The sequence below is a fragment of the Zea mays genome, chromosome 3 (assembly GCF_902167145.1).
Source record: "Zea mays cultivar B73 chromosome 3, Zm-B73-REFERENCE-NAM-5.0, whole genome shotgun sequence".
Classification (NCBI taxonomy): domain Eukaryota; kingdom Viridiplantae; phylum Streptophyta; class Magnoliopsida; order Poales; family Poaceae; genus Zea; species Zea mays.
Genome location: NC_050098.1, coordinates 131,468,065 through 131,493,961, shown reverse-complemented (window position 1 = coordinate 131,493,961; position 25,897 = coordinate 131,468,065). Strand labels below are relative to the sequence as shown.

Below are 25,897 nucleotides of genomic sequence, written 5' to 3'. Positions count from 1 at the left end.
GGAGCCATTTTGGATATCTAAAACAGTTCTTGTTCTTTGTTTGTTTAAAAAATAACTCCAAACGAATTCTCTTGCTAAACTATTAGCGGGGCTTAACCTACAAAATATATAGTTATAAAATACAGTGTATAATATAAAGCAAAAGACTTGCCATATTTGTTTACCCTCTAGTAGATTATATAATCCAACTTAAATAAGTTAAGAGGCAAACAAACAACTTAGATTATTATGTGGATTATCTAATCTAGATACCTAGGTTAAGATAATGCATAAACAGGTTATTGGATCTTGTATAATTCATAAACTGGATTATACAATCCTAGAAGGAAACAAATAAGGCCTTAGTTCTTGAAGTCAAACAAAATAATGGTTCAAAGATTTCCCGCTGCATCCATGCGAGTGGTAAGCCTTGCATTTACAAACCCATGCTGGACTATGCAGTGCTAAAAAATGACAATGCAAGGTCACTGTCATTTTTCTTTTTATTCCATATGCAGAATTACAGAATGACAATGCATGATGCCAGATTTGTTTACCTCCTAGATTATATAATCCAGCTTAAATAAATTAAGATACAAACAAATAACACAAATTATTAGATGGATTGTATAATCTAGATATCTAGATTATGATAATCCATATGCAAGTTATTAGGTGCTTAGACACTATTTGTTTACACTCTAGATCATATAATCTAGCTTGAATAAATTAAGATGTAAACAAACAATATAGAACATAAATTATTAGATGGATTATATAATCTAGATTATAATAATTCATAAACAGGTCATTGGATGTTTATATAATCTATAAGCTAGATTATATAATCCTGAAAGGAAACAGAAGACCTTATATAATTCATAAGCTATAGAAGGACACGCATGAGCCAGACGATAAAATAAAAATTAAAATTAAACTAGATGTCGACGAAGCGCACAGTACTGTAGCATAAGAATTTGAAAACCTGCCTCATGTGGGACGGTTGGCTGCAGCGTTCTGGCTGGAGATCTCCTAACCTAAGAGATCCATCAATCTAAGACGAAGAAAAAAAGAGCCTGCTTTCTTTAATTTTAGTTAATCAAGGATTCGTCATGTAAGTAAATTGAAACAACCATTTTTTACGCTGTTGGAGATGATTTTACGACATGACTAGGCTGGCTCTAGCTGATAATGAGCACGAATCATCATGATAAACTGTAACCTATTAGATCTGGATGTTGTCGATTATGTAAGCCATGTAGATACTCCGTCCGTCCCGAAATATAATGTTTTTAGACTAAACATAGTGTCTATATTTATTACTATTCATTGGAACATGGACGAAAAAAGAGGACTACAAAGAACTATATTTTGGAACGGACGGAGTAAAACACAAACGATCTAAGAATCATTCTAGAATCATCCATTCCTCAGAGATATGAAAACGACCTAATAAGGATACAATCTGGCTGATTTACGAAAGGCAACCAGTCTGCAACAACACAATCTGAACACAGCAAATCCGGCTTGCAGTTTCACGGAATACTGGGGAACCAGTTTCATGTACCATCAGTCAATGCAGAATTGTACACTGATCATGGCACAACAGAATTACAAGAAACACATTCCAGTGAAACATGTCTACACACAAAAAACACGTCTCGGCAAAAACATACTATGGCTCATCTATGTGTAAATGGCAGCAAACTGTCAGCCCAGGAAGAATCATATCGCTGGTATACAGTAGGATGTGCTGATGGCTGGAGGAAGGACACACACCAGGTGAGGCCCTGCTGGGTTGCAGCTAATGTTTGCCTCACCCACCTCCGGCAGGTCCAGCTGCGGTGGGTGGACGTACCCAGACACCAGTGGCACACATGTCACCGTGATCTCCATCCTTGAACCTATGAGCGAGTGCAGTGTGATGTGAAAATTGTTTCAGATTGGATTGGAAGTTGTCATTCTCTGCCACAGGCATGGATTGAAACATCTGGTACCATGGTTCTTACCTTGCTCATTTGACAACGATACGTGACCACATTTCCTCCCAGCAACCATCCAGTTCTGCGGGTTTGCCTCAACCTGATAAAGTATTTCGTCCTGCAACACAACGTCCCAGTTTAGTTGTTCCCATGGTTTCTATCCTTTATAAGCTTACTTATTGACTGCATAAACAGTTAAACACTAAGGCACACTGCTGAGTGCTGACAGACAGGATAATTGGCCTTATAGGACTGATAGTACAAGAGTTGAGCAAGAATGTTCTGGACTTACAATGGATATGGATGCATCCTCCGGGGTTTTCAGCCTTTCGACCCTCCACCTCATATTAACTAACTGCCCAACCCTCAGGCAGTCAGTTGAAAATGGAAGGAATCCAACTGCTACACATGGATCCAGGACAGGTCGCTTCAGTCTGAGTGCAATCTTGAACACAAGTTCTTCAGAATCACCAGATTTGACAGGTATAGGAGAATGTGCTCCAGTTTTTCTGTCACCAGATATCCCGTAGGTGATATTCAGCGTGCTGTCTGCATTTTCTGCGTCGTCCACATCTAAAATATACCATGAGATCCATGAGTCAGGAGACAGTGCTTGTTAATCCTACGAGGATTGTAGCAACGCCAAATAATCATAAGGGGCAGCTAAAATAAAAGACAAACTATGTGATAGACTTACCCTTTGTACCACTTAACCGTAACATGAATAAAATTCCAGCTTTGGAAGAAGGAGCAATAACCAGAGGGAATAAACTCAAAGCTGGCCGTCCATCTCCTTTGCCCAAGTGATCAAATCCAGATTGAAGATCTAACCGTACATCCTTTACATGCAGTGTGGCCTTCACTCCGGAACTCAATATCACCTGAAATGGGCAGAAAAATATTAATTGAGATTAAAGATGACCAAGAAAAAAAAGTATTAAAAACTATCATTTCAAATTGCAGAAATATGCAATTATCATTGCCAGAAATTTTGCTCATGATCCCACTTAACACAACATCAGAACATATCAAGGGTGGCTTTGACAACAAGTCCAGCAACATATAATAGAATTCACATATATGAGAAACCAACATATGATTCAGGACATGCTCAAACATGCATAATATTTTGATAGGAAAGAAATCTCTTTTTAGCACCTAAAAGGCGAAAATTGGTCAAGTTATAGAAGTCACCTTGATGTGCATGCAAAGGTAAGTTTATATACTCTTTTGTGAGCCAACTAAGATGCATGTTCAAACTAAAGTACAAGTGTACAGGCACGTTTGCTTGGATTTGCAAATAAACGATTTAGGGGTGTTTGGTTCCCACCTCCTAAACTTTAGTGACTTTAGTCACTTTTAGTCCCTAAAATACCAAACAGGGTGACTAAAATAAATCTTTCAAATACAATTTCTAGGGACTAAAGTTTAGTCACTAAAATTTAGGAGGGTGGCTAAATGAACCAAAAACCCCTTCCTTAGTGTTGTCATTGTCTGGTCAATCACATGCCCATAGACACCAGAAGCACCCAAATAGGCAAAAATTGTATGGTTCATGGAAACTTATGCCTTCCACCGGAACCATAGAAGGCAGAAACTCAAAAAAAAAATCTTGGGTCTGTATATATAAGAACAATACTATATATATATATATATATATATATATATATATATATATATATATATATATATATATATATATATATATATATATATAGCCCTGGGCTTCCAAATATCCAAGGGAAGCTCTAGTCCAATGTTGGCATCCGGTTCAGCCGCACCAGGTCCCGGACGTCTACTAAAGGAGCTCAGGGCGCTAGGGTTTTATTTTTTAGCGATGTCGGCTGTGATGCCCCCACCCTGATGCACGAGCGACGACACCCCACCCCCCACCCCGCCGTTGCGCGCACGGCGGCGGTAGCTCCCCGAGTCGCGAGCGCGACGGTGGTTCCCTGAGGGAGCGCAGCGGTGACGCCATCCGAGGCGGGAGCGGCGACGGCAACCTCTCCTAGGTGCGAGCGATGGCGCCAGCCTCCCCTAGGCGCAAGCGGCGACGGCGGATCCCACAGGCGCGCGCGATGGCTGCGGCTCCCCGAGGTCACGCCGCAGCGGCGGTCCCCTGAGGCGTTCGCGACGACGACAACATCCGAGGCGAGTGCGGTGGTGGTGGCCCCTCGGACGTGCGAATGATGGCGGATCCAGGAGGCACGTGCAGCGACGACGACCTACTCCAATTATTGTTTATGCATGGGGTTGTTGGTTGGGCACATATTAGAACGTTTTCCATTAATTATGATGTACAATGTAGGTATTTATGCAACTTTCTATAAGGATTTATGCTTTGCGCGATTCCTGTCATCCAATTTTTGCACGAATGCAGTAGAAATGAAAATGCCATCCAAAATTTGCGCGTATGCAATGGAAATTCTCACGACCTACCATAATTTTTGGATCTGCATAAAAGTAGGAACCGAACGCATGTGTCTGGTGGTTGCCATGTTTTTTTATCTGCCATAAAAATGTGATCACGCAAACAAGTCCCCTAATTAACTCTCATAATTAAATCTCCTAATCAACTCCCCTAATCAACTCCCCTAATCAACAACTTTCACGTTGAATCAATATTTACGCTCATAACTGCGGGTTTTTATGATCAAACCTGAAGGTTTTTTACGCTCGAACATGGAGAATTGGAGATGCGTCCATCAGTGAACCGCGTGCCAGAATTTACGCAGTTTACCGCATTGCATAAATATCTTCACCGTGTAGCATAATTAGTATCAGTATATATCATAAACTGGTTCCAATGAGCCTAGTTGTATGGCTGTTGGAACAATCCTATACTTATGGATGAAATAAAGCACTTAAATAAGATTTTTTGTTTCCATGAATGCAATTCATTTCCTTTCATCGCACATTGTTACTATCCTAAATTTGTGTGCATACAACAGGAAACAGATTTTTACATAATGTACCGTATTGCATAAATACATACACACACCGTCTAGCATAATTAGTATAAATTGGTTCTAGCGAGCATAGTTATATGGCTATTGGAGAGATCATATATTCATGGAGGAAATAAAGCATTAAAATAAGATTCTTTTTGTTTCCATACATGAAAATTCATTTCCTTTCATTGCACATTGATGTCATCCTAAATTTGTGCGCATGCAACAGAAACAGATTTTTACGCATTGTACCATATTGCATAAATACTTACACCATGTAGCATAATTAGTATCAATATATACCATAAACTGGTTCTTACGAGCCTAGTTGTAGGGAAAATATCCTATGCAATCAATTATCCTGGTGCAAGCATGCAATCAAGCGATCTGGTACATCCGATCTAGATCTAATGATGACTGTTATTTTATATTTAAGCCCTTCCACCTAAAACATAGTACCTATTTTACTTTTAACCCCTTCCATATGAAACCGTTGGATCTAGATTGGATGCTCTGGATAATTTGATTGCACGCTTGCACCAAAATGAGTGATTGCACAGGATATGTCCTCCTAGTTGTATGGTTGTTGCAGTAATCTTATATTTATGGACGAAATAAAGCATTACAATAAGATTTTTTGTTTTCATGCATGCCAATCCATTTCTTTTCATCGCACATTCCCACCATCCTAAATTTATGCGCATGCAGCAGGAAACAGATACACCTTCCAAATTTTTCGCACATGCAAATGGAAACAAATATCCGCATGCAGGGGATGGACGTGTGCACGGGATCTAGGTGGCCAAGCCGGTCGGGTGGTGCAGGGCACGGCTGGGGCTTCTAGTATATATGTTTGGAAGAGCAGGGCTCCCAATATCCCTGTATATATATGTGTGTGTGTGTGTGTGTTTTAAATCTAGGAATACAACAATGACAATCATGTGCCAGACAAGAAAGAACTTTACCTGTAGAAGTAGAGCTCCATCATTGCACTTGTCCACGACGCGTGTGCTTACATGGAATGGGTTAGTAAAATGAACTGCAATGGTCCTGAAAATCATAATAATAAATTTGTTGAGTATCTATATCTAAAGTTCAATGTATCGAAGTATCTCATCTTTTCTTATACAATGGCAGACATGACACAGCTCTTCTGCATGTTTGAGGGGAAAAACAGAGAGATACCTTTCAAACACTTGGTTACGGAAAACTCCAAACTCAAGCTTGAGAGCAATCATTCTCATCCCATCTACAACGCTCTGTTTCTGAGACACTGAAACAAGGACAAAGAAAGGTCAACTAACTGATTGAAACATAACATAGTGAATTTATCACTTGTTACATACAGACCTAGGGATTCTCCTCTTGCAATTGTGTCATCAATAGCACGAACAGGAAACCAAACAAGAGTAGTCACATCACTAGCCCAATCAGGAAGTTCTATCTTTCCATTTTCAATAGGTACCTTTTCAACCTTTCCAGCTTTGATGGAGCTGTTGGCAGAATTAGCACACTCCATATCACTTACGTAAATTTCTATTTCAATCATCTGAGACTCCTCAATTTTCAGTTCAGCGCCAGCATCGATATGCAATATTCCACCTTTTAAAGAATAGTCTATAGGCTTAACGATTAATCCAATCCATTGGAGCTCATTCATAAGCAAAGCAGAGGACACAGCAGGTGTAATATCAACTAAAGCCCTTGGTTTTCTCACCTACAACAGAGAAACAAATGCAATGAGAACATATCTGTCTTAAACAATATAACTGACCATGTTCACTAATTAGAGGAAACTATGCTCCGGTTTTGTTTTGAAAGTATGGATAGTATCTCTTATGGCAGTTTAGTGACATGGGGTAGGGCTACGATTTTATAAAACAGTTCAGATCGTCAGCTCTTTTTTTCTCGAACTGTAGGAGAACTGTACATCAATATATTAAGAAGAGAAAGAAAGGCCTAAAATAGACCCAATACAAGGTGCCAGTTATGGAAAAATGGGGAAAAAGAAAAAAAAAATCTTAAGGGGAAACCCCAAAAAACTTAAGGCCAGAAACTTCTAAGGGATCTAGCTCCAGTCATGCCCCACGAAAAACTTCTAAGTAATCTTCAGCTCATTTTAGCAATTACCTTCAAAACAGGTCTTGTCGGTTTCTCAAAGCTCATAAATTCATCAGTTTCAACTGGACCATCTTGGGAAAATCCATGTGATCTGAATGACAGCTTGCCAATCTGTCCAGTGAGAGCACCCAACACATAGGAGCCAGGCTTTTGACGAGGAATGTCAAAAGAGATGATATTTCTACCTGGTACTAGAACATGAGAATCTGAACTTTTAATTGCCTGCATGGATGACAACATTAAACCATTAGGTGACTGAAGAATATGTTATGTGCGGTCATTTCTCTAGAGTTTGATATACTTTATCATAGTAGTTTTGATTTATGAAATCTGTTCTGCAAGGATGGAACTGAATTTTACTTGAAAACATATTAGTGCATCCAAACCATGAATAACAGAATAAGACATGCCACAGAGGAAAAGGGTAGCAATCAGTAATGCTAACACAGTACTTGTACCTTGATACCTTCATCTGCACTAGAAGAAGCTGACAACCTTAAACTGAGAGACTCCAGTGTGATGTCATCTGGGAAGCCATTCCAAACTGCTACAGATAGTGTACCAGGATCTCCATCACATAATTCTAGTGGTGGACCAGCATTTCCAGCAAATGTAATTAGTGACGAGACATCTAGGGGCACAAGATGTTTCATTTCACTGTGAGCAAGTCGAACAACTTCTGACTGGAAACCTTGCCGCTCTTTAGATGAAAACAAGCCACTGTCCAGCGATAGTAACTTTACACAAGAAGCCAAATAACCAGCTTCATCATTAAGAATCTTCTGGCATTCTGCAAGATCAGGAAGAACATCTGCCAACAGCTCTTCCCAGCCTTCTGCAGAATAGAGAGCACAAACTTTCTCATAGGATTTCACAGCCAGGTCATAATTTCCATGCTTAAAGAACAGAGCTGCGATCTCTCCATCAAGAACAACTCCATGTCTTTTCCACCAAGATCGGTGGTAATTGTCAGCTGCACCTTTAGTAAGCTCCATATATCTTTTCTGTAACACAAAAATAGTTCAAAGAAAACACAGAAGCATTATTACGAAAATTAAAGTCCATAATGTGTATATATTGTGATGAGCATCGCAATTCCCCCCCCACCCCCCCAACCCCTGCGTTGCCTGCCTAGACGGTTAGAGCGAAGCCCATCGCACGCACCGTTGAGCCTCCTCCCTACCCCTCCCCCTCGCCACCGCCGGAGCATGCCACCAAAGGCTGGGGGTCACGATGAGAGCACGCAAGCGCAGCTATGCCGGCCTGCCGGGACATTGCCATCATTGGCTCTAGCGCCAGCGGAATGGATTCTGCCATCCTTGAGTGTGGGTCCGATGGCCCTTGGTATGGATCTGTCGTATGCTGTCGCTGCGGCGGCTCAGGCGCCACCAGGACGGTGCCCATGGCTGCTTCCTTGTCTGGGGTCCAAAATTCAGTCTCAGGACCGGATGCACGGCGCACTGGTGTCCATGCCCAGGCGATGGCAGCGGCATCGATCCGGGGCGCCGAGGCCGAGGACCTAGCGGGAAAATCCGGCGACACAAGGGCAGGGGGTGGTGCCCTCTGTGGCGGGGCGCACATGTGAGGACAATGGCTATGGGTGTGGTGGTGTACGTGTGCAGCAGGATCAAATCTGATTCCATGTGATGCCCGATTGGAGGGGCTGGCAGCCGATGCAGCTATGCGTTTGTTGTGTGCAGCTACCGTTGATGGCCCTCTAGAGAGACTTCTACAGGGTGATAGGACAATGATGACAATAGTGGTGATTTTTTTTCTCGAAAGCGCAGGAGAACTACGCATCATTATATTAAGTATTAGGAAAAGAAGGTCCAAAATAGACCCCAGTACACACAAAAAAAAACCCTAAGGAAGTTTAAAACAAAGAAAAAGAAAACGATCCATGATAAACAAATACAACCCTACAACAAGCAGCTATGGGACACTGTTGGTGGCGGCAAGAAAGGAGAGACCCTTAGCTCCTGCCATTTCCCACAACTGTTGTTTCTCCCTTGCCTGACAGAGAGCTGCGGAAACACTAGGGGTAGGGGATAATCCATCAAAGACAATTCGATTCCAATGATTCCAAAGAATCCAGGCGCCCAAGGCAATAAGAGAATTGAGACCCCTCATAGCCAATCTCCAGAACTTTTGTCAATCTTCTCCCACCATCCCATAAAAGACTCAGTACCAGGAATAGGAGCAAGATTATGCAATCTGAAATGGCACATCAGCAGGAACCACAATAGGCTGCTCTTATGCGGCACCAAGGGTTCGAAATAAAAAGTCAAAGCTGCTCTTATGTGGCACGCTTGACATTGGCAACGATGACCTGTAGTGGACTCTTAATTCTGGCTCGAGTGCCCAACATCATTAGAGTGGGTCGTCTGGATCAGCCATGGTAAGCCGGACATGTTGGCTGCTATGCAACCATGCTCAGCAACAATGACTCATAGTAGTTTTGTACTCTGCCACGTCGCGTGGGTGGGTTAGCCATTTGAGTGTCTTGTGGTAGGCATCACGTTTGGCTACCCCTTCTTGTATAAAAAATTCATTTCGCCTTGGTTGAAAGGCAGAACTCTTGCCATTGTTTCAAAAAAAATTGTGATGTGCAAGAATGTACTACCTCAAATTCTTCTAGTGATGAAAGTGATGTCATAAAATCAGGATCTGATATCGTTTGTTTCAGTGCATGCTCAGCTGCAACATGAATTTCTGACAACCTCATGGGACGATCAACTGGCAGTGAAGTCTCGGACGTTGCTGGACCTGACATTGTTCTTGTCATTAAGTTAGAAGCAGATCTGTTGGGAGGAAGTTTTGAATTTGCATCTAAACCTGAACTGCCCAGACAAACATACACAAGTATGTAAGTAAATAGAAATTGCAATCTAAAGTCTTATACTGTGAAGATAAATGCATAACGATAGGGGGAAATGTAGTCCTTACCCATCAGATGAATCATAAAGCTCAGATAAATTTCCAGCAGAGAGAAAAGCCCTGCGCCTATTAGCCTCACGTAGAAGTAAAGAAGGTTCTAATGGCAGAGGTTTCCTGTGAATGCTGAAGAGCTTTTCTCTTGAATTGACTTGAAGAACCATCTGCAGATGAAAAGGATCCACAACTTTACAGTTTGCAATAAGTGTGGCAGAAATGGATTTTGTATAACAAAGAACAAATTAGCAAATATGAATCGGTATAGGACCTCACACTATAAAATTCCAGTGTTTAGCATTAAAATTATTAAATCCACTACATCCCATCTTTCAATAAATATAGAAATTGTAAGCAACAGATTTGTGTTATTGTTCAATTGTTTTTTTTAGGAGAAAGGCTGTAGGGAAAACACGATTTTATTAAATAATGAGAAGAGGGAACAAGAAATGGACCAAGAGAAGAAGAAACACACACAAAAAACAACCAGATATCGAGAATTTAGCCACAAAGACACCCTAAGCCTCCAAACGTTATTAAACCTAAGCATTTGCAACTTCAGCATGGCATTGAAGCTGCCCTTCCAAAAAGGAAAGAAGGGGTCGTATTCCTGAAGATGAAGTCATTCCTCTGCTTCCAAATGCACCAGACTACTACTGCCAGAACATCCATGAAGAAGTTGTGCCCAAAGGCACCCCTTGCAGCCTCAATCATAGTGAAAAAAATCCAGGTCGTGGCACCAATGAATTCTAACATAATTCCAGCATTCTGTACTGAAGGGACAACCAAAAAGAAGGTGATAAGTTGTTTCTTCATAGCCTTAATCAGAGAACACAGTTGAGATCGCTGCCCTCATTCAGAAAGCCTTTTCTTCTTAAGATGTTCTTCGAGTTGATTCTATCCTAGAAAACCAACCAAACGAAGACTTTTGCTTTCTTACAGACCTTGGACCGCCAGATCCGGATGAAAGGAGCTGGGGGTTGGATGGATCAGAAAGTTAGCTTGTAGAACTTGGAGGAGCTAAAGCACTCATTTCCCCACGGATAAGTCTAAATGTCCTTGCCAGCTCTGGTAGCTTGCATCTGATCAAAAATCCCGCAGAACAAGTGATATTCCTGAGTAGCCTGAGGGGAGAGGGTGTGTGAAAATTATCTTCCAAAGACATATTCCCAAGAAAATCTTGCATAGAGCAGCTTTGTCTCCTGGCAAAAGAGAATAGGCTGGGGAATGACAATTTGAGGGAGAAGTTGTTACAAACATCGTGCCACAGGAGGATGGTCCTACCATCACCAACCCATGGCATAGAGTGACCTCTATAATAATCAACCAATCTTATCATGTCTTTCCACCAAAAGGAACCCTTTACCTGAGAGGCATGAGGAATCCGGCCTGAGGCATAATATGAGTTCCAGACAAGATCAACCCAGGTATGGCATGCCTGCCATAGAACTTATGCAAAAACTTAAGAAGCAGAGATGTGTTCTGGATCATCAAGTTGAGAACCCCGAGACCACCACCCTTGTTCTTTGGACGAGTTACCTTTCCCATGCAATAAGGGGGTTCCGATGAGCAGATTCATTGTTGCCTCTGCATAGACAATCCCTTCTAATGTGGTCAATGGTATTGATCACGGAATACAGCAGCTTAAGGGTGCACATAGCGAAGATAGGCATCGCCGAAAAGGTGGAGTTGACAAGGGTGAATCTCCCAGCCATCGACACCCAAGTACTGGTGGCGTTCGACCTTCTCTCAATTTTAGTAATGAGAGGAATATAATCTTTTACTTTAGGTTTTGTGAGACTCATCGGCAAACCCAGGTAGGTGAAAGGGAAAGTCCCAACTTGGCAACCAAAAATTGCAGCCAACTGACTAGCTTTGACGGTGTCGAGGTTGATCGGCAATAGACAAGACTTGTGAAAGTTGATTTTGAGCCCAGTTGCAGGCGAGAAAGAGTGCAGGATTCCTTTAATACAAAACAAGTCCCTTTGAGACGCATTCATGATGATAAGAGTGTCATCAGCATATTGAATGACCGGGATGTCGGACATGTTGTCCCTCTCAAGAGGAGCAGAGAAGACACTCATATTGGCTGCCTTGTTGATGATGCACTGAAGAATCAACAGCAATTACGAAGAGAAGGGGGGACAAAGGATCCCCCTGCCGGACTCCTCTTTTGCACAAGAAGCTTTTACCTGGCACCCTGTTCAGCAACACAGCCGAGGCACCAGACATAAGGATGGACTGAATCCAAGAGATCCATCTTTCCGGAAAGCCGAGGTGCTTATGCATTTCTAGGATAGCATTGTGCTAAATTGTGTCAAAAGCCTTCGCGAAATCAAGTTTCAGAATCACCACCTCCTTTTTTGACTGATGACATTGATGAATGTACTCATAGGTCCAGGCCAGACAATCTTGGATGGATCTATTTTTTATGAACCCGTATTGGTTTCTGTTAATTAGGCTCGGGATCTTAGGTTGAAGCCTGTTGGCAACCATCTTAGTGATCAACTTAATGGCTATACTTAGCAGAGAGATAGGCCTAAAGTAATTGATTGTGGCCGTGCTGCTCACTTTAGGGATCAAGGTGATAAAAGAAGTGTTGAGGCCTTCAAGGTTGATTGAACCCTCAAAGAAGTCATAGCACAAGTTGTAGAAGTCATTTTTAATGATAATCCATTATCCAACAGGTCTTCATGAAACGACCATTGAAACCATCTGGGCCAGGAGCCTTGTCAGAGGGCATATTCTGCACAATATTGTCAATTTCATCAGTAGACAAGGGCGTAATGAGGGAATGCAAGCCTTCCACTGGTTGAATCAGATCTGCAAGGTTGAAGACCATGATAGGGCTGTCAGAAACTCACATCCTTTCTTTGAAGGCCTTCCAAGGACAAGCAGCTTTTTCCTCGTGCCCATACAAAAGCTAATGCCATCATCGTTTGTTAAAAAACTGATCACAATATGTCTAAATCTATTAGTGGCGGCAGCATAAAAAAACTTAGTGCATTAATCACCAAGAACCACCCATCTCTCAGTGTATCTTTGTCTCCAATAGCTGTTTTTGTACTTTAGAAGTTTACCCATATGAATTTTGATAATCTTTCTCATATTTTTCTCCTGAATAAAAAGAGGTCGTTGCTCCTCTAGCTTGTCCAAAATAAGGATCACTTCATTGCAATTTGTTATGAGACCAGAGAGATTGGAAGAGTTTCTGCTCCATTTTTTGAGATCATATTGTCCATTAAATGTTTAGTTATATTTTTACCATTTGTGATTTGTGACGTACCAGAAGATTTCACACGTGTGGAAAAAGACATTTTTGCTGCCAGGCCCTACATGCTAGAGAAGATGCAATTGAACATTGAAAACAGGGAATATCAATCTAGCATAGTCAGTTTCCATACTTCATAGTCCATTCAGCAGTACTTTTTGTAGATTCATTTTGTAGCATACCAAATTACAGAGACGGGCAAATTTCCAATACGTTAATGTTATTGGTTGGGAGGACCAGTTAGCCTGAACACGAGGGAAATATGACTTTTGGTGTAAGAACTATCCAACAAAATTTAATTAGAAACAAAACAATGAAGCAAAGCTGGAAAAAAAAACTTGCCTTCTCTTTTTCCATTATTTCTGCTGACGAATCAGGAGGGATTGAAGGCCATGTAGCTGGCTTTGGCCATGGTAGCATGCTTAAAGATGCACTGGAAGCACATTATAAGTCTCAGTTTGAATGCAAGATGGTATCGAGTAACAAAATGTTGCATCTGCAAGCTTCGTTAGGACTTAAAAAGGACAGAAATGCAATCTACCTATTAATTTAACTAGCCGATGGAAAAGGTGAGGTCAGTAAATAAAATAACAGCATTGATCTTGTACCTGTTGACTGGACTCTTTTCTATCTCAGCCCCATAACCAATCAAGTAAGCAAGCCTCATAAACTGCGATATTTATGGAGAGTGACATATAAACAAACAGTGCTTTCTGTTGTAAACAAATTCAGGGAACATAAACAGAAGATAAGTAAAAGATCATGACGGCAAACTTGAACTCTGGGGTATGAAGAAGATAATAAGCTACAATAAAAATACAGCGAGACAGAATTCACCAAATTCTATGGTAAATTTAAAAGCCACAATAGTATATAAGTAATATTAACATTATCCTCCATTAGTAACTCAGGACCAATAAAATAAATGGTTTAACCAATCTGATTGGAACCAATATAAGACAGTAGTGCAAAGTAATTCCTGAAAAGAATATAAGAACATTTCCAATAGTTCCTAAAGAACCAATTGGTAAATCAATGAGCTTTCAAGTGGCTAAAAAAAGTTGGGAGTATATTTGTTGGGTTCCTCCAATCATTTCCAAAATCTCGCGCCTAAAAGATGGAAGGAAATTTGCATCAAGAATTCCAGACTATTTGCAAATCACTCTAACCACTTCTATACTTTCTTTCTCTCTTGTACATTTGCAACTGGAACTGCTGGATTATTGTATTTGTATCTGTGTAGATGGCCTTGGCCCAGCCCATACTCTATTAATATATATACACATGCCTACCATAAATTAGGGTTAAAGTTTCCCATTTAGACTCTAACATTGTATCAAGCCAGGTTCTCTCCAACCTCCTCTGTTCCCAGTCGCCCACCTCTGTTCGTAGCCGCCAAGAGGGGGGGGAAAACCTCCCGACGTCGCCCCTCCCCCGACCTACCATTGCCATGGATCTTCCCCGTGAGAACCCCCCCCCTTCCCGACTTCCTTCCCCAGCCCCTGGCAGTGTCTTCATTGCTGTCGGCGCCCTCCACGACGCAGCCGGGCGGCCACGGCCCTGGCCCTCATCCCCAGCCGCTAGCGCCTCCCCTCCCCGGCCACGGCCCTGACTACCTCTCCCCCACGCCGGTGCCTCTTCTCCCAACACATCCTCCCCTCCCCGGCCACGGCCCCGACTACCTCTCCACCCACGCCGGCGCCTCTTCTCCCAACGTCGGTGCCCCTTCCCCCTCCGTGCTTGTGGCCACGCGACCACCAAGTGCCAGCCGCCGACCCGATGCCACCCAGCGCCACCCTCCACTGTCCCTGGGTGACAGTGGCGGTTCCGGCGTGTGAATTCACCACCCCCTCGTCCCCCTCCCCACCGCACTACTAGCCTTCCCACCGCCAGTTTGTCCACAGGTGACCTATCAACCGACCCTTTGTCTACAGGATCCGTCCACCAGTGCCCTCACTACTAGCCTTCCCACCGCCAGTTTGTCCGCAGGCGACTTGTCGGCCGACCCTTTGTCTACAGCACCCGTGCCGGATATCGTTCCTGTCGTCGGCGCGTCGATCAGGGTGCAAGCTACCTCCAACCCCGCCTCATCCCTCCCTGCTGCTCCTACAAGGCTGCAACTACGTGGGCTCGGTCCTCCTCCGACATCGCCAGAGCTCAATCCACCTTAGTCGTGGCACTCACTGTTGTCAAAGTCGTTGTGGCCTGGGAGCACAAGCGTACCACGACAGATGCCCTCGCTTCCTAGCTGGTTGAGGCGAAACTTCACCTTCTCGGCTCCTTTGTCGTCGAGCCTCCTCCGACGGCCCCACAGCCACCACTTCCTTCGGAGTTCGAGGTCGCAGTCATCACCAACCTCCACGCTCATGTAGCGGGTGTCCTGAACATCCAGGCACTCGTCTCCGTCGTCCTCGACCCCGTGTCCGCTCACTACACCCGCTGGTGCGACCAGGTGCTCCTCACTGTTCAACGCTACACCCTCAATGACCACGTCGTCACCAACGCCACTCCCCACCTGCTCCTGTCCTGGCACCGAATGAATATTGTGATGCTCTCGTGGATCCTGGCACCCTCACCGTTGAGCTTTAGGATGTCGTCCGCTTGCGGGGGGGCACCCGCTCGCCAGGCATGGGTTGCTCTCAAGGCTTAGTTCCTCTGCAACCGAGAGGCCCACCCTCACCACCTCGATGCCTCCTTCCGGCTCTTCTCCTAGGGGGACCTCTTCGTGAATGAGTACTACCGTCGAATGAAGGGCATGGTGGACTCTCTTCGGGATCTCAGGGAGCCCGTCTCTGATCGCACGCTTGTCCTCAACCTTCTGTGTAGTCTCAGCGACGCTACAAACATCTGAAAGCCTTCATCAAGCACTTTGAGCCCTTCCCCTCCTTCCACGACGTCCGCAACGAGCTACTTCTCGAGGAGCTCGCCCTAGAAGCTGAGTCCACCACGTCCGCCATGACTCTGTACATCGCGTCCTCTGTCGGCCAGCCCCCTCACCCTATGTCGTCGAGAGGGGGGGCTATGTGCCCTCCTACCATCCCTACACCTTCTGGACCTCCTTGTCAGGCTCCCAGCTCCGGAGGCGATCGCGGACCCCGCAAGGGCGGTCGCGGGGGCGGGGGCCCTCCTCATGGTGGCCTTATTGGGTGCGGCCATCTCGTGTGGTCGCCCTTCTTCAACCTCTGGACCAAGATCATCTCCATTTGGTCGGGGTTGGCTATGGGTGCTTCCTCAACGCGTCGACCACAGCCTACTCTGCTGAGTACATCCTACGGTGCCCTCCACCTTCGGTGTCCCCTCTTCAGCACCAGTCGCCGCCTCCACCTCTCCTTCCGCTCCCGGGGACCCCCACCTCTCCCATGGTACCCATGGTGTCGCGGCTAGGATCGGTCGTCTCTCATTAGCTCGTTCAACACCATGGCGCTGACTCCACCTCCCACCACGTCAGACTAGGTGGTGGACTCTAGAGCCTCCTACCGCACCACTCCTGGTGCTAGCACGTTCTCTCACTCCCATCCCCCTCATCCATCCCTTCCATCCTCTATTATTGTAAGGAACGGTTCCACCCTCCTGGTTACCCCAGTAGGTGACTCGGTTCTTCCAGGACTGTTCCACCTCAAAAACATTATTGTTGCTCCCCACATCATCTAGAATCTTCTTTCTATTCGTCGGTTCACCACCAACAATTCTTGTTCCATGAAGTTTGACCCCTTTAGTTTGTTTGTGAAAGATCTGGCTACCAGGACCCTTCTGACCGACTATGACAGCCCGGGGCCACTGTACACACTTTGGCTACCTACTTCCTCCACCGCCATGTTATCCATGCATGCATTGGCTGCCACCACTCCGTCCACCACCTGGCATCGTCGTCTCAGTCATCCAGGATCCGATGTCATGTCCAAAGTCCAAACTGTCTAGCAACTCTGTCATCTCTTGTAGCAGGGGCCATTTTGATACTTTGTGTCCTGCTTGCAGGTAGGTCGTCATGCTTGTCTCCCTTTCTCTAGTTCCTCCTCCTAGGCTACTCAAGCTTTTGATCTTGTACACTATGATTTGTGGACATCACATGTTTTAGCCTCTCGGAATATAAATATTAATGTTGATTCTAAATTATTTTTTCACACTTTCTATGGACTCTTATATTGTGTTTCAAATCCAACACTTTCACTACTCTCTCCCACTTCTTTGCTTGGGTCTCCACCTAGTTCGGTTGCCATGTTCGTGTTGTCCAGTGCGACAATGGTCGCAAGTTCGACCACTCCACCTCCCACTCCTTTTTTCCTTTCTCACGGCGTTTAGTTGCAGCTCTCGTGCCCCTACACTTTCCCTCCAAACGTCCAGGTCGAACGCATGATTCGCACTACCATCAACATGTTGTGTTGCCTCCTCTTCCAGACGTCTCTTCCTGTCAGCTACTCGGTGGAGGCACTGAATACTGTCACCTATCTTCTCAACCACCTCCCCTCCAAGGCGGTTAGTCATCCCACTCCTTTCTTCGCCCTATTCGACAGCGCCACCTCCTATACGCACATCCATGTCTTTGATTGTGCTTGCTATCCCAACACCTCCGCCACTGCTCCCCACAAACTTGCGCCCCGCTCCACTCGTTGTCTTTTCCTAGGTTATTCTTCTGATCACAAGAGGTACCGATGTGTCGATCTTCTCACCCACCGCATTATCATCTCTTGACATGTTTTCGATGAGGACGTCTTCCCCCTTGCCGGTTTCTCCCAACCTCCTGACTTCGACTCTCTCCTCAATGTCGATCCTGTCGACGTCCCTCCTCTCTCCTTACCACCGATCCTGGTGGCCTCCGCGCCACGCGCGGCCCCGTCGCCTCTGACCACGCCAAGCGCGGCCACATCGCTTCCGACCGCTCCACATGTGGCCCCATTGCCTCCGTTCGTGCCACGCGTGGCCCCGCCTCCTCGACCACCTTCGACTCGCTTCGTCAATCCCGCGCGTGTCTACCAGCGATGCGTGCTCCCCCCTCTCTCCCATGTCATGTCACCAGTGTACCACCCTGTCTCCATCCACCGCAACCCTCACCATGTCCACCCGATGGTCACGTGGCGATCCACCGGTGTTCTCTGTCCCATCGACTGCCTGGTGCTCACGACAACCACGCAACGCCTCCCTCACTTGTTCCATCTTCGGTCCGCATCGCGCTCGTCGTGCTATGGTGGAGGAATATGAGGCACTGCTTGCTAACCACACCTAGGACTAGGTGTTGTGTCCCCCCTGGCACCAACGTGGTCACCGCCTCACCGACAAGTGGATCTTCCGTCACAAGCTCAAGGCTAATAGTGCCCGGGGTCGGTATAAGGCCAGTTGGATTCTTGCTGGCAATTGGTAGCTTAGATTTAATATTAATTTAATCAAAATATCAAACACTCATTTTGAGATAGAGCCCTTGGTTATTAGCCCTGGAAGCCTTACATTGGATTTAATATTACACTTCATCTACATTTGAATTTCATGTGCCATAGCTACCAAGCTATGATAAGTACAGGAACCTTGACAACATTCCTTAAAACCTTAATGACTAAAAACTCATTCCTTAAAGGCCACAAACCAAGCTATTAAAAAGGAGGCCAAAAGCTTTCACAATAGGTGGGTCTGGGACTCTGTTCTTAAAGGCCACAAACCAAGCTGTTTCAAACCCAAGACCTCCACCACAAGTGGAGAGACTGCCACTCCACAAGACCAACCTTCCAGGGAAAAAGAACTACCAAGAAATATTTGAAGTTCTGTTTTAGAGCTACTGAACTACAGCCAGGAAAGGATAAAAGCAGAATTCAGAATAAAAATACACCAGACAATCGACAGTGGCATAACATTAAGCACAACAACTTGCCTTAACACGACAGAGGGAATAAAGATCACCCTGAAGGCGATAGAACTCTTTCTCTGAGTCAATAGCAACAGATCCATCATCATAATGCAAACTTGTAGACTTTATCAAACCCAAGCATGCAGTTATCACCCATACTTCACGGAAGCAAAATGGTAGAGCATTCTGAATGGGAAAGGGTAAACATAATCAGAATTAAATATGCAAGCATTTCAATGACAAAAGTCTTCCTACATATAAATAACTCATATAGGAAAGAAACAGTAAAATAGTAGTTACATACTTCGTGCAAGGCTAGTGTCTTGGAAAAGCCAACAACAAAAGCATATCCTCTGGCAGCAACCTCAATTGGGCGAGACAATTTAAACAATAACTGCATAAAAAGGTGAAATGAAAATAAATGATAAAGGATTAAAGGTGTGTGACAATTATCAATATGAACAATAAAGCAAAACAAAGTCTAGCATAACATTGGTATTTTCAATATCACGATATATCTGAGCACAATGACAAACCTTTTGACATTAACATGAAAAGTGACAACCTTTAAAATAGATCATTTAAAAACAGAAATCAATTCTTTCATATTTATTCCACTAGCTCTAAAGACTGCCCACTTGTAACTGAAACAAAACGATACAATAGGTTGAGATGCTTGCAAAGTGCAAACATACATTACTTCCTCCGTCTAGGAAAGAATGCAATTCGAGCATAGTACCGAGTCAAACCATTTTGAGTTTGATCAAGTATATACACCAAAAAGTATTACTACCTCCGTTCACAAATATATGACACCGTTGACTTTTTCAAAACCTTTGACCACTCGTCTTATTCAAAATATTTATTCAAAAATGTACAATTTTAAGTCAACCACAAACTACCTTAAGTGATGAAACAAATCACAAAAAATAAATGATAACTAATTTTTTTAATAATTCGAGTGGTCAAAGTTTTTTAAAAAAGTCAAAGGTGCCATATATTTATGAACGGATAGAGTAATATTTATGATACCAAATAAGTGGCATTAGATTCGTCATGAAATATATTATCATAGTATGCATATTATGTGTTGTAAATATTGATAGTTTATATTTTATATAACCGTGGTCACATTTTAGAAAGTCTGACTAAGGCTAGAGGTAGAGTTGCATCCTTTTCTGGACAGAGGTAGTAAATAGTAAGCAATAGTGTAACAAAGAAGAAATCATTTCAGTGTAGCAAATTATCAACAAAACAGAAAGAATATTTGCAGACACACAGATGTAAGACACTTTCAACCCATCTAGCTTGCAAGGTGCAACAACTGCATAATCACCTATGTACAAACCTTAGCCTGGCAAGCAAATATGTATTGTCTAAACTCAAATTCTCTGAATACATCATCCTGAACAATTTGGTTAAGTGCTTTGGCTTCTGGATTTAACAGCGCAGCCTGGTCATCACCAGTATCTAGTCCACCAAATTCACGATGTTTCCCTGGAGAACTCACTGTATTCATGGAAAAAGTTATATTTATACTAAACAAGCAATAAAAAATAATTGACAATAACTGTAACTGATATTTAATGAACTAGAAATTCGAAGACAAGAAAGAGACGCGGTCATTGATAATGACATTATATTTTCAAATGAGAAGAGTAAAAATAGCTAATAAACAAACAGTAACCTATCTCCAGAAAGAACAGGGAATTTTTTTACAAATAGATACACGGGTCTATGAGTTGTAAGCAATCCCAATGACTTGTGAGCACCCTGGATATCAAACGCATATAAGTGATCAGAAGGTCTGTTCAATACCTCTACTGTTAACATAAACCTCATCCAGTTCAAATTTGTCTAAGTCCCAATAGAACTCAACGGGGATTACAAATGAGGAATTTTAAGGTGGAGGTAAGAAATGCATGATCATGGCAACTGCAATAATGTGAATGAATACATGAAGTTACTGTAAGTTCATAAAGAAAACTTCATCACTCTTCAAATAGCCTTATACTTAAATCCTGGTAGATAGGAACCAACGAACAAAGTGTTTTTTTATGCAAATCTATTATGAAGCTCAAAACTGAAGCAAGGTCATTGCCAGATAAAACTAGATACAAACCTGATTCTGAATAGCATAGCTCAAGTTCATCATATTCACGGAGTGAGTCTTCATGAAGATTACTCATCTCAAACATGAATGCCAAGCTTTCCTGAACATCATTAAATAAAGAAGTAAAATAGAGTAACAGAGCCACTGAAAAATGTGGTTGCAACTGGCAATATCACTATGGTTGCATTATTATACCTTCAGAATGAAGAAGTTGCAGAAGTTCCATATTGGAGTGAACCGTTGCTCACTTAACCTCCGTATTTCCTCTTCATAAAACTGAACCCGCCTATCCAAAGTGTTTCTGATGCAGTCCACCATTTTAGAGTCAAAATCATCCCAGAATTCCGTGTCAGGTCCATGGAGATCAAACTTGCAGCATCTATATCAGAAAATGAACAATTTTTACACTGTTATAACTCACTTGTAGTAACTCTTTACCCAAGTAGAAATAAGCTAATGAAAGGAAACATAACTGCAAAATAACAGCAAATGAAAAGCTGGGTTGGAACAATTGGAAAACTTTAACACATGCATTTTTTTCCAAACCAATACTACCGTGAAGAAGTTGTAACAAGTACCTTTCTCTCTTTTTGGTGTTGAAATCAGCCTCCAGCCTAGCATATACTTTCTTTGCCATCTTAGTTGCTTGATCATTGCTAGGATGGGCCTTCGACACAAACACAATGAACCATTCTCGTTCATCATTTTGCACAATTAATTTGAGGCGAGGCTTAAGAATGGTCTTGAATTCATCAAGGTCCTGCACATTTTTGTATATAAACAAATAAATGAATGGCAAAGTCATCCACATGGCCATTTGGCGAGTACAAATGAATCAAAATGATTAGCATACAGTAGGATCAAGAGGGGGATGTGGGTGGGGAGTACCTCACAAGTAACAAGAACAACAGTCGCATATGGCTCCCGGAACCAGAATAAGTACTGTTCTTGTGGGAATCTACTCCGCAGTCTTGAATCAGTAGTTTGTATAAACTCAGCTGGAAGATTTTCAACAAAAACAGGGTTCCTTGCCTTGTTGTTGAGACAGGCCTTCTTCACTGGCACTCGTTGTTCAAAACTTTCCTTGACATTTAGCCACAAGTCACTAACATCTTCAACTGTTACAAAAGTCAAATCAACATACGAGAAGGAATTTGTAGAAATATACAAACTTGAAACCACTTCAACAGCTTGGACAGCAAAGAAGTATGAATTATATAGGTAATAGGTCTACTTCAATTGTGATCCGAATTAACCCCTAGAGGGTTATTAGTCCATCCATGCTAGATACCCGTGCACACAGGTTGTAGCACAGTAAGGCCGGTGGATGCACACTCGTCCGTACTGTCAGAGTTATGTCCCCGAAACAAAGGAGGTGATGGAACAACATATTTACATGAGTTCGTTCAGAGTGACATTGTAACTCGTCATGCAGGAACAAGATTGAGCTACCAAAATGGTAATTCGAGATCTCTCACGTATTCATTAGCTTAAGCAATCTGAAACTAAAGAGGGCAAAGGAAAAAAAAACTTGAGCATTCTGAAACTATCACTATAGGCACTATGCAACGAGCAGGCACTCAGCTACACAACCAGACAAAGCACGGTAACGCCATTCCTGCACGAATCTAGGCTCGTTCGGAACCTTCCAGATCACACGGCAACAAGATCAGGTGGACCAAGCTACCCAGATCGCGCCCCCGCAGCGCAGTTCAGATCCTTGGGGATAGAATTATGTTTTTGCAATTAAGAGGGGAGGCGACAGGTTCGTACCGGCGATGACGATGCGGTCGCAGGAGGACTTGATGGTCTGGAACTGCGCGAGGTAGTTCGCCATGGCCGCCGGCCGAAGCGGCGGCGGCGAGGTAGGCGGAAAGTGATGGGCTCCGCGCCGGTACTAGTGCCCGGCGCGGCCGCTACAGCTTCTGGGAAGTCGCCGGATGCGCTAGCGAGGTGCAAGGTCCCCGAGATGCGGAGGCGACGGGGAGCAGTGGGGTGTCTGCTGAACACGAAACGGGTCGGGTGCGGAGGAATTACGACGGTAACGGAACGAGGGCAACTACTGCTGTGATGCTCGCTTCTGTCCGATAAATCAATGATCCAACCGTACGCTTGGCCCATTTGGCAGTGCTTCTCCCTACCTGCTTCTATTAGGCTTCTTATTGTTAGGAATAACAACGAAGAATATATCGTCGGATTTTAGCTCTCGGTCTCTACGACGAAAAAATTCCGCTACGGAGATCTCATGAACGATTGTGGAGGATATTTATTTCTTATTCTTATTCTCGGCAGATATAAATTCGCGGAGATCCCTGTATCCGATTAAATTATAAATAGAATGTACTTACTTTGTTATGATGTAAAATATTGTCACATATACACATTTGTTATATGTAAAAAATCATTATATATAAATTAAAATAAACACATTTGTACATCGAGTGATTTCTTTATAATATAATTATTTATTTTTTATTATTAACTATTAAAAAACATCATCGCATGTAAGTTTAAAGAATCCCCACGGGGAACAGGAATGGAGAATGCTTCGACATTCTAGTTTACGCATCGGGTGATAATTTTTTCTTGTTTGCATCTCGTGTGGGTAAGAACTTCTCTATTTCTATCCTCTAATCAAAGAATTCCATATGAAAATCGGGACTCAGAGTGTCATTGTCATCTCTACCTATCGTAAGCTGTAGCAAACACCAATTTCTTAAATAGCTTTTGATAGAAAGCATTTCTTCCTTTTGTACTACATAGGTGAAGCAGAAAAAACTAGCTTCCCTAGCTTTGGCTCGTGCTTTTTTTTTAAAAAAAAAACTCCCACCGTATAGAAGAATATGATCTCCATTCTAACGTTTGCGAGTGTCCAGCGATGAACATGTTGACGCCTTTTTTGGCGCCAAACACTCAACACAAACCGGCGGCGGTGCTCTCTGCACAGACGCGGACGATCAGTGGCCAGGGGTCGGACGGTCCGCGACCTAGTGCAGGGCTAGGGTTTCCTGCCTGACGGCCGGATGGTCCGCGCCCTAGGACTGGACGGTCCGCGCGTGCGCAGGGGGCGGCGAAGGTCGCCGGCGGTGCTTAGATCTCGCTCCTGAGAGGGACCCCGTCGGGGAGGAGAGATCCTAGGTGATGTCTAGGCTCGGGCAGACCGACCTAGACTCCTCTAATCGACGTAAAGTCGAAGAGAAGCGGAAAATTTAGGGATTGAGAGGCTAAACTAGAACTACTTCTAATTGTACAAGAAATAAATGCGAGATTGAAGTGTTATTGATTCGATTGATGATTACAAATCGGTCGTATACCTCTCTATTTATAGAGGAGGGGGGCTAGACCCTTTACAAACTAATTTCCGAGCTAATTCCGCGAATCTAGCTAACAACCGTAGCACAAAACTTGGAACCCTAATCTGCTCTGCGCACGCGCGGACCGTCCGACCTCAGGGCCGGACCGTCCGCTGCTCAATTTAGTGGTCAACAGAACTCTCTGTGCCTTCACGCTCCTTCGGTGAAAGTATCTGACCATAGTACCGCACCCGCCCTCATGGTCGCTGCCCAAGGCCAGCACGGAGCCGGCCTAGGCACGCTGGAGGCGGTCGCGGCATCCCTTCTGTTCCCATTTTGTCTGTTACTTTAATATTGGTATCAATCCATATATATTGAGGTAGATTGTAACGTAAACTAATTTAAGTTACACTCCAATTCACCTCAATATATATGTATTAGTGTCAATATTGGAGTATCTGTCGGTGTTTTGGGTCCGACCGCACACCCGGGGTTGCCTCTCAAGGTGTTTTTAGGAGTAGGACGGTGTCGCCGACTGTAGCTAAATGGTTCGTGCCGGATGCACGAGGAACAATGGACAGTGTTTACAGGTTCGGGCCGCTTGGAGATGCGTAACACCCTACGTCCTGGTGAGAATGCTTTACGTGGTGGATTACAAGGGAGCTCTCTAACACTAGAGAGTAGAGAGTTGGGGTGGATGGCTGAGTAATGAGATCGATCTTTTTGAAGGGGTGCCCCCTAGGCCTTATATATTCGACCGTGAGGCAATACATGCGGATGTGATAACAATGCGCACCTAAGAGATAGTGAACTGATTGAGTCTATCTTCCTATAGTTCTGTCGACTTATCCTCGCCTGGTTCCGTTGTACGAGGCTCCAGCGCGGGAAAGTCGGGTCTCTGTTGCGGTTGCTTGCTCAACGTTGTTGGGCCATCCGGGCTCGCACCGATCCGGCCTTATGTCGATCTGCTTCACTGGTCGTTCTTCCCCAGGCCCATGAAGGGATGACCTTACGATTTATTGGGCCCTTGGGCCTTTCGTGAGGTCTTTTATCCTTCTAGTGGACCCAGGGGATATCTGTCCCCCACAAGCCCCCGATCTTTAGGTTGATTTTGAGATAATCGGCCCAAAGATCCTAGGTCCAGCTTGCAGTCTTCGTTTATGACAAGAAATGCTTTCTGGGCAGTTTGGTAAAAACGATTTCTTACTGTCTCCTTCTGCTTTGATCACTCGAAAATTGGTGCTCTGTCTCACACTCGTGCCTTGGAGATCAACATTTCGTATTGTAGGACCCTGAACTTCATTGGGTGCACCGGAGGTGCACCCAATGGGTGTAGCCCCCGAGCTTCGAGTGGATTTTTGAAAATAATCCACTCGAAGGTCTTTATCAGAAATCATTTTTATTTTCCGCTTGCACTTTGTTG

General features: G+C 43.8%; 1 protein-coding gene and 1 pseudogene across 1 annotated transcript; both read right to left on the bottom strand.

Moving 5' to 3' along the window:
• Nucleotides 1–1,383: 1,383 nt before the first annotated feature.
• LOC100381936 (uncharacterized) lies at nucleotides 1,384–23,300 on the bottom strand. The gene is made up of 21 exons (NM_001350018.1): nucleotides 22,955–23,300; nucleotides 22,070–22,299; nucleotides 21,760–21,941; nucleotides 21,377–21,560; nucleotides 21,191–21,281; nucleotides 20,417–20,577; nucleotides 19,373–19,462; nucleotides 19,093–19,254; nucleotides 13,844–13,905; nucleotides 13,578–13,668; nucleotides 9,980–10,131; nucleotides 9,657–9,873; nucleotides 7,492–8,037; nucleotides 7,043–7,255; nucleotides 6,263–6,629; nucleotides 6,098–6,185; nucleotides 5,878–5,962; nucleotides 2,659–2,842; nucleotides 2,254–2,534; nucleotides 1,989–2,079; nucleotides 1,384–1,883 (listed from the first exon to the last, which is right to left on the bottom strand). The coding sequence occupies exons 1-21, from the start codon at nucleotides 23,016–23,018 to the stop codon at nucleotides 1,705–1,707; spliced, it is 3,720 nt and encodes a 1,239-aa protein (NP_001336947.1). The 5' UTR covers nucleotides 23,019–23,300; the 3' UTR covers nucleotides 1,384–1,704.
• LOC118476697 (uncharacterized) lies at nucleotides 10,368–13,570 on the bottom strand (annotated as a pseudogene).
• Nucleotides 23,301–25,897: the final 2,597 nt, after the last annotated feature.

Excerpts from the sequence above, each read along its gene's own strand:
- LOC100381936 (NM_001350018.1), bottom strand. The coding sequence starts at position 23,018 with ATGGCGAACTACCTCGCGCAGTTCCAGACCATCAAGTCCTCCTGCGAC. Across the intron at positions 13,669-13,843 it reads GAAAAGAGTCCAGTCAACAG|TGCATCTTTAAGCATGCTAC; the intron begins GTACAAGATCAA and ends ATGTGCTTCCAG. Across the intron at positions 8,038-9,656 it reads CATCACTAGAAGAATTTGAG|AAAAGATATATGGAGCTTAC; the intron begins GTAGTACATTCT and ends TTTGTGTTACAG.